Source organism: Catharus ustulatus, chromosome 5 (genome assembly GCF_009819885.2).
Source record: "Catharus ustulatus isolate bCatUst1 chromosome 5, bCatUst1.pri.v2, whole genome shotgun sequence".
In the NCBI taxonomy this organism is placed as follows: domain Eukaryota; kingdom Metazoa; phylum Chordata; class Aves; order Passeriformes; family Turdidae; genus Catharus; species Catharus ustulatus.
This window is the reverse complement of record NC_046225.1, coordinates 190,090-199,329: the sequence shown is the minus strand read 5'-3', so window position 1 is coordinate 199,329 and position 9,240 is coordinate 190,090. Positions and strand designations below refer to the sequence as shown.

The window sequence follows — 9,240 nt, the reverse complement described above, 5'->3', positions numbered from 1 at the left end:
AAGCCAGTCCTGTTTCAACATTAGCTGCTGGAAGAGGCTGTTGTGTAACAGAAAACAAATAGAACGAACAGGGGAGTCTCGTTGGCCCCACAAAGGTTTTGTCACTTAAACTGATCCCATGGGTGTGTGTGGGGTCGGAGGGGAAAGCAGGCAGCTGGAGCCACCCTGTATTCAGCCAGTGCCACATCAGCCACTTGGAACAGTCCTCATCACCTCCCTACAGGTGAAGTTCCTCTAGCTGGGGCGTATGCCAGAGGCACGGCGTCATCCTGAAGAGAGGAGGGAACTGCAATTTTAGCAGCTCTGGAGGAGGAACCTGATCATGCACACCTTGGTGGGCCTGACCTTGTTGTAGTGGCAGTAGATTTCCCAGATGTCCCAGCATGGTTTCCAGATGTTCTCTGAGGACTCAAGAATCAGTGTTAATGTACTCAGCATTGGCTTCATCAGGGCAATTCACCTGAGCTATGTTCAGGTCCTGGTCAGGGTCCTTGTGCAGTCCTGTCCTGGCAGGGACATAGAGCTGTGAATGGTTTGAGCTGCACCAGCCAGTGCGACAGCCCTTCTATACGGGCTGGGGACATCCTTGGGCTCAGCTGACATCCCCCAGAGACATCTGTGTCAGAACTGCGACATCTCTGAGACATCTCTGGGACAGGAGGACATGGAGATTGAAAGGGACTGTGTTTGGTAAAAAGCTGCAGCAGCATTGTGAGAGCTTTTCCTTGGCCCCTGATTGCTCCCTGGGGCTCAGACCAGTGATGCTGCTGTTCCCTACAGCTGGGATGAGAGCTAACAGTTTCTCTTCTCTCTTCCCAACTCAGCTGCTGTGGGCTCTGGAGCCCCATTCCACAGAGGGCTTGAACTTCTTTTCACTCTTCCCAAAATCCATGTTTCCTCAATATGTTTGGAAGCCAAGCTACAGGAACCTCACTCTCTCACAGCCTCCCTACACTGTGTAATGCTTTGGCAACACTGAATGTTTTCTTTGGTTGCATAGATGTGGCTGTGGCTGTGACATTCAAGGGGGAGTCATCTCCAAGAGGAGGTGCTGTCCTGTGGCCTGGTCAGCAGCAATGCAGAAGGAGAACACAGCTCTGAGTGCCATTCTGCTCTTGCTGCCAACTGCTACTTGGAAACAACCCAAACTTCAAGGAAGGTTTCGCCTCTTTAATCCGAGAAAAGGCCTCAAACAGCTCACAAATAACTTAAACCTTGGGCTTTTAAAACTTTAAACTAAGCCTTTGCGACTGTATTTGTTCAAATCTTACATATCTTGGTGGCTCAGATTTTGAGCCCTTTGCTGCAAGCTTTGAAGCAACACAGTGTGCAGTTTGAAAGGAGCTTTGCTTTTTAAGTGAGAATTGATTTTTTAAGGCTGAGAACTGTGTGTTTTCTGTCTATGTTTTGCATAGTCCAATTTTGCATTCTGGAAACTAAAGAAAATATCTTGTGTTAAAGGATGGGATGCAGGCCATGTGATCTCAGCAGCCAGATGGAGCAGGGTGCATTGTCCCAGTGGGAGTGGTGTCTTCGTGGGACCATGCTGAGACATTGTGCCACTGCTGGGGCAAGTTGCTGAATCCAGGAGCTGAAGTTTCCTGCAGTCCCTGGAAATCCAAGGGTGTCTGCTCACAGTTTCTACTTTAAGTGTGTGTTGACAGGCTCTTCATGTGCTCCATTGCTTTGCTGCCGGTGGCATGTGTGTGCTCAGATGGATCAGGGACAAATCCCCCTCGCCCCTCCAGGTCACCCTGGTACGGCAGAGGCCCCTGTTGCCCCTGCTCTGCTTGGTGCCAGGGACAAGGACATCCCAGGATCCCTGCCTGGGAATGCCGAGCTGCATGTCATGCCAGGAAAACTGGCCCAACAGCGTCTCCTCATGCTGCCACTGGCATGAGGGAGGGCACAGCTCCCAGAAAGGGCTTGCTGGCATTTTTCAAAGCGGTTTGGGGTAGGGCTGAGCCCCAGGTGTGCACCAGAGCTGTGGTCTGCAATTGTCCCTGCCATACTCTTCTGCTTTCATGTGGGTGGGACACCACCCATGATTTTTCCAACTGCGATGACAGGATATCTCGGGTGTTTCCTCTTCAAGATGTGGCAGTGAGTGGTGGTGACTCAGCATATGCATTTGTAGCCATGTACAGGCAGTGTCCTGCTGTCTGCCTGCTGCTGCAGGACACCCACTAGGCCCTGAGAGCTGAAGGAGTTAAATTGCTTTCTGATAGGCCTCTTCATGCTAATAAAGTACCTTGGAGCTGGTCCAGCAGGCAGACACCTGGGTATTATCGAAGCATCTGACACCCCTAGAGAACCAGAGCCTTGATGAGCTTTGTACACTCTCAGAAATCTTAGAGAAGAAGGGAGGCTTTCCATAGAAAATGGATTTTCAGGGCCACTGAAGGACATGACGTTCAAGATCATTGCTTTAAAATAATTTCAACTGCAGTTAATGTGAAGCAAAGAAGAAAAGAAAACCCAAGGCAGTGAAAGGATAATTAATTCTGAGTTGGAGCTGCAATTTGGAAGGGCTGTATTGTGAAGTGACCCTTTTCCAAATGATACCTGCACTGGCTCTTCTCGGAGAGCCCTTTGCAGTGAAATGTTGTGTTGTTTCACTTTTATACAGAATGTTTGTTCTCCCTGGTGTTACAGAGTGACCTTGAGTTCAGCCTTTCAGAGAAGGGCCCAGTGCAGTGAGGAGGTTCTGCAGGGAGCCCTGGCACAGGCTGGGCTGAGCAGAGCCCTCTGGGGCCAGCCCCCTTTCTGTGCCCTGGCAGATGAAGCCTGGCTGTCCCCCGGGCTTATGGCACCCTGCCATCCATCCTGCTTTGTTCCTCCCTTCTCCCCAAACCACCAAGCATAGCCCCTCCTTGAGAGAAATTCTGCAGAACCCCTTTTAGGACCGTGGAGTATCCCTTTGGAGGGGCACAGTGCCCCTGCTCCCAGGGTCTCCCCCTACAGAGCTCTGAGGTAACTTGGCCCAATGGATCACCCTCTCTGCCTGTGACCTCCTCTTGCTGGTGTGTCTCCTCCAATCCTAGCATATGTTATACTGCATTTCTCCAGAAGCTTAGAGATGCTTCTGATGAGGAGCTGTTCCAGGGACTGAAGCCTGAACAGAATATGATGTTTATTGCCGTTCCAATGTAATTTGAATAATATCTCTTTCTGGCCTACTTGTGCTTCCTCAGCTTACAGAGAAACCAAGTAAAAAGCATCAAGGCCAGAGCTCTAATGAGATTCACATTTTGGACATCAGATCAGTACAATAATGCATTTCACACTGTTGTTTCCTAATTTGCCTAATCAAATAAAAGGAGATGAAGCATCACAGAGCCCAACCTCCCCATTCCAACAAGGCAGTGCTGAACCCATCACTTGGTGCTTAAATTAATTTTCCCCACACAGGTTGGCCAAAGCACAGAATTTAATCAGCATATTGCAGCTCTGTCAGTGGACACCACCTATCCCAGGCAGCTGTCCCGAGGAACCCCAGAGTGCATGGGTAGCCTGGAGAGGTTTGGGGAGAGAGGGGAAAGGTTCTCGAGCCACTGCAGTCCATGCTGTTGTGGCAGGGTCTGGAGCAGACAGGCTCTGTGCTGTGCCAAGTTCCAGGTAAATCCTTGCTCCAGTGCCACAGTTAGCGCAGATGGGGCTCCCTGTGCCCTCAGGGAAGTGAGGGCTGCTGTTGGAACTTGGGCAGGTGCTCAGGGCCAAGGAGGGGCTTGAGTTAAGGCTAAAAGCAGTGGTGTGGTCAGGGAGCAATTTCTCCGTGACTTAGTCATATCTTGTTACATCCCGAAATGGGCAGGACTCGTGCTGCAGGTACTCCATGTCCCTGAAGGCAACCTAGAAGCAGCATGCTGTTTGGAACAAGTTTTCCTAAATGTCCTGCTAAATGAGCAGTGCTACAGGGAGCTTGGGGCTTTTTGGGTACTGCCCAATTCATCACCCAGAACAAAGCAGTTCCAGTTACAGAATGCTGAGGCCTGGGAACACCAGAGATGCTGCAGGATTGGTGCCATTGCAGATGCTTTTGTCCTACAATGTGTTGGAGCTTTTAGCAGAATTTGAGATTGTGTTTTTAAAGGAGAACCAGTCAATGGGTTCTGAGTATTGTTATAATTCACCAGGAGTCAGGAATGGCATTTTGGTGCTGGTGACATCAGAGCACACCTAAAAATTGTGCTAAAACCCCCAAAGTATAAAACCATTCTCAGGAGATTTGTCCCAGGCTTGGCTGTGCTGTAGAGTACATCCAGCTTTTGGGGGGGATTTGCCTCGGAAGGTGCGTTTGATCCCAGTCTCAGTGAGGATGGCTGTGGTTGGTTGCAGCAGACCCCTGAGCCCTGTTGGTACATCTCAGAGCTCCCCAGCAGGCAGCCGCAGCCACAGGCCCCAGCTGAGCAGTCCTGTGCATCCCTGTTTGGAAAATAAGTTCATTTACAAAATCAGGCAGAGCAAGCAAATGAAAAAAAAAAAAGTGTGAATTAAATAATATTATTTTGGTGCAAACATGGAAATTAAGTCTTGTTTTTCCATGGGCTGTGGAGCCATCCTTGTAACACAGGAAGACCCACTGTGAGTTCACTGCCACAAGCCAAAAAAAGTTATCAAGTAAAGGCAGTTTCTTGCATCCAAACTCCCTCATTATATTAAAAAAATATTACAGTGCAAAATTTACAAGTGCATCACAGGATCTACTTGCACTGTTAAAGAGATGACACGTACACAGGACCCAAAAATACATAATGATTTTAGTTGAGCCAATGCAAAATAGATTTGTGAAATAAAATAGGACATGCCAGGTCTAATAAGGCCTTTCCTAGACCTTGTGACATTGATTTTGGAAGGGCACAAAAGGTGCGCAGAAGCTGCTCCTTAGGAAACGAAGCACTGCCTTGCCTTGCGCACTGCAGCCTCTGAGGTTTCTGCTCACCACGCAGCCCCTGCTGGGGCTTTTCCTGGGAGTGCTGTGCCAACCCCTTTGGCCATGTGAGGCCTCTCTGCCCCTCGCTTCGGTCCATGGCAAGGGCACTTTGCTCTGGCCGTGCCTGAGTTTGGCATCTGCAGCAGGTGGACTGTTAGCTGTGCCCGTCCTGCTCCCAGGGCCACACTGCCATGCCCAGTTCAGATGCCCAGCAGTGCATAGAGGGGAGGTCAGGGACGGGTCACCACTGCCGAGCTCAGCTCACAGATTTCCCTTGAGTGGCTCCTTTGGTGAAGGACAGGTTCCCTAAGCTGAACTCCAAAGGCAGGTGGTGCTGGTGCCTTTGCTGCTTCCCAGCAAGCTAAGGAGAACACCTGTCCTGCAGCAGAGCAGGGTTCCTGTAGTCATGAGGCAGCACTCAATCAGAAAGGATCAAATGGGAATTTTTCCCTTATTGACAGTACTGGGTTCTTTCACCTTTTCCCCGCAGTCTGAATTGTGACCAATTAAAGAGCCACTTCTTCCACAGCAGGAAAGGGAGGTTTGGTCTGAAATGGAATAATACAGAATTCCCAAGTTCCTCCTCCATGTGCAGGAGAAACAGCAGCAAAAAAAAACCTTCCGCCTTTGTTTTTTCCCTGGAGTATGTCAGCGTAATTTGAACTATGAGGATGTGTTAAGGTGACAACAGTAACCAGGGCAGTCTGATGTCACCACAGGTTTTGCAGAGGCCAGACATCTATGTCCTGGGAGTTTGTGAGAATCCCAGGAACCAGGAATGGGATGCAAACCCATGCCCTCCATGAGGTGCCATTGCTGAGAGGGGTCGAAGTTAACTTTATCTTTGCCACTAAACCCCAGCACCCCCAAGAGTGGGAATGCACCCCTGTGTGGGTGGGAGTGTTCCAGTGTGATGAGGCTGAGTCAAGTGTGGAAAACAAACTGCAACGTGCGAAATGCAGAGTGGTGTCACATTAGGGATGATCAGAAGAAGAGGGATGTAGCACAGAAATTTCCTGCAGGAAAATCCCCAACAGGAATTAGTAGCAACCAGCCAGGGCTGTCCTAGGCTGTAGTGCCTAGGGCTCAGAATGAGCCTGCATCGCAGCACTCAGAATTCCCTTCCATTTTGCCTTGGATCAGCCTGGCCCGGCTCCCCCAGGTTACACACAGCAGGTTCAGCAGCTTGACAAATGCTGTTGCTCTTGTTAAATCAAAAAAACTGAAAGGGAACATGGCAGAAACTAATTTTTAGTTCATACTAGCTCCAGCCAGTTCATTTCTGCTATTATCAAAATGTATAAAATAAACATAGCCGTGTTGTGTTGAGGATCTTGTTCCCATGAATACTGCCTTGCCTCACTGGTGAGAGGAGCCCCTCAGGGTTGCTTGGTGGCATTGCTGGGCTCTTTGTGCACTGCTCTTTAGAGTTCTCTCAGGCATTCTGAGCACTCCTGCCAAGGAAGTCTCATTTGTGTCATGTGAATCAGTGGATTGTGTATCTCCCTGTGCCTCTTGCCCTCCAAATTATTTGTGATGGACATTCCACACTGTGTAATGAGGAAACTCTCAGGTATTATCTGCACCAAAATGCCAAGTGTAACGTGCTGTGATGTTGTGCCAGTTAGAAGGGAAAATCCGTGTTGAGACCCAAAATGCAGTTTTGCTTGGGATCAGCCTTTCTGGGAAGAACTGCTCATTTCACAGTTATCAATGGACACAGGCAGAAAGGACAAAAAATGGTCAGTGCATTTCTACTTGTGTGTCTCAGTTGGTTAAAACTGCTCTTTCAGAGGCAGCAGATAAACGTGAGGGGAAAGCCCTCTTCATCTGTATGTCATCCTGTTACACAGCGCAGCTCAGAACACAAACCAGCGCTCCAGCGATACTTTGGAATGTGTCGCGTGTACATGGAAAATGGAGGAGAAGAGGGAGCTGACTGTGTTTTAACCTAGGATGTGCTGTGCTCAGTGCTTCCAGCTCTGCCACCTCAACACCTTGAGGAGCGGTGCAGGACCTCACCTGTGTCCTGGCACCTGCCCAGTGTTGGCTCTTGGTCTTGCCTTGGGCTGGAGACTGCAGAGAGATGTAGTCAGGGCTTCAGCTCAGGCAAGGGCTTGCAAGACGTGCCCAGCCCAGGGCCAGTGCCAGCCAAGCTGTCGTTCTGCAGCGACAGGGCGTCACTGCGGGCACTTAGTGCATCTGGTTGTGTGGCTGATGCTCCACAAGGCAGGAGCTGCATCCTTGTGGTGTTCAAAGGGTTCTCCCTGGCCCTGGGCAGCCGGGCCCCCTGGGTGCTGCTGTGGCAGCTTTCCCGGCCGCACTGTGCATGGGCTGCCTCTGGAAGTCAGTACCGTGGGTCACCATGGCTCTGGAAAAGGGAGGTCTGAGCTGTGGGAACGATGGGGAAGCTACGGGGGAGAAGATGGAAATAATGACTGAAACTTAGATAATAATTTTATTTGTAGTCTAATGTGCAGACACGGCTGTTGCTGATGAGGCTACCAGTGACATAAATAAACTCAAGCAGAAGATGTAAGCGAGTGGATAAATGTAAAGGCCTCTTTGGGCAGTGCCACGGATTTGGACATGGACCAAGAGAATTATTTCTGTCCCTTGCGATTCCAATGAAGAGCACAAAGGAGATAATTAGCCCAGGATGCTCCGCATTGCTCTTTCCATCTTGCGCACATTCATGCCCACCAAATGTGAAATGTTCGCCTTTTCCCCTCCAACGTGATGGTTGTTGAACTTATTTTTAGTGTCATTTGATAAGCCTCCCTGCTCGCAGAGAGACATCCCACTGACCCAGCCACTGGTCATTGTCTATACCAGTTCCCATCAAAGCGGGCGCGCTTTGTCAGGTTTCGACTCGAATATCCATTCTGCCTCTGAAGTACAGTATCGAAAGTGACTGGATCATTTGAGCCTTTTTCTTCAGCTGCTCCCTCCTTCCTCCCCCACAGTGTTTCCGCTCACGCTAACATAATTTGGCATCGTCGACGTGACACGACACTGGTTTTTCTAAAAAATTATAATATATACATTGTCGATGTTTGGTGATGGCCGGCACTCCCATAAATTTAATTTCCAAATTGATGGAAAGAGGTCTTTCCCAGTGCGGAATCGTACCCGATGCTCGGCGCCCCCTCTGCCGCTGAGGAACGCACATACAGTAATAGGTCATTCAATGTCAAAAGGCATAAAAAAGATGAGCAAAATCTTCACAGGCTGCTGCTTGCTGTTGCCTTTAATTATATTAATTAAACTTTGAAATTCTCATGCAAAGAGAGTTGCTGGCTTGTGACGCTGAAGAGCCCTTGGAGATTTGTGGGGGGAAAAAACCCTGAGATACCAGCTTAGTGGCTACTGCTTGTTTTAATCTAAAAAAAAAATACACAAGCCTACGACTGCTAGGTATGTTTATAGATGATGATGTTTTATGCGCTACTGAACTGTGAATGCAGGAAAGGGGAAAAAACCACCAGCCACAGTGTCAAGGTCTTGAAGCATCAGTCCCTCCAACGTGGCTCGAGATCTCTGCTTACAGGCTGTCTTCCCGCAGAATAACGCTCTAGTAATTCCTTCCTGTCCCGAGTGCATAATGAAAGAAAGGTGTCTTCAAAAACTAAAGGGCAAAGTCTTGCTCGCTACCGATACCTCGAGGCATCCTGTCTACATTTTGTCATGCGTGTGCACTTTTCAGTGTTAGAGTGACAAGATTTCCAGTCAGAAGGTTCCCGTAAGGCACGATGGAGGAGCTGGCGAGGGTTGGGGATCTGACATGGCTCTGAGGCACTTGGCTCTGCGCCTGCTTACCCTGGTGGGAATTGTTATCCTGTGCCCGTGGCGAGTAGTCCCTGTGTAAATACCACGTGCCTCCGCCGCAGCTGAGGAACGCTGCGTTGCCGCTAAAAGCACATTGCGTCCTGAGTGAGAATCTGTAGTCCTTGAAAAATAGCACATAACAAAAATAGAAAAAGCATTCTCATCTTTGGTGTCTGTGCTGTCCCTTTGGTGTTGCACAGAGCCGGGCACGCATGGCAGTGCTGCTCTCCGGGGCACGGGCAGAGCACCGGTGCGCAGTTGGAATGCAGGCTCCTGGAGCAGGGATGCAAGAACCTGCGGAGCTCAGGCTGGAACATGGTCCAAGGGATGTGAGGAAGGGTTCGCTTCTCTCAGCTGGGTAGGACAGTGGCAGTGTGGCTGTCTCTCCTCCTGGTATCTGCTGCTTCTCCTCTACTGAGAGGGAACTCGGGTGAAGTTGATACAGCGGCCCTGAGGGAAGAGAGAGGCAGTTACTGGTG

The 9,240-nt window shown here is 49.7% G+C and overlaps 1 protein-coding gene across 2 annotated transcripts in view; it reads right to left on the bottom strand.

Annotated features, from left to right (window-relative positions):
- Positions 1 to 7,372: 7,372 nt before the first annotated feature.
- ANTXR2 (ANTXR cell adhesion molecule 2) overlaps positions 7,373 to 9,240 on the bottom strand; it is a 74,027-nt gene continuing 72,159 nt past the window's right edge. For both annotated transcript variants that reach the window (XM_033059431.1, XM_033059432.1), the window contains exon 17: positions 7,373 to 9,211. In XM_033059431.1, the coding sequence (XP_032915322.1) occupies positions 9,173 to 9,211 (39 nt within the window). In that variant the 3' untranslated portion in view covers positions 7,373 to 9,172. The remainder of the gene's footprint in view (positions 9,212 to 9,240) is intronic.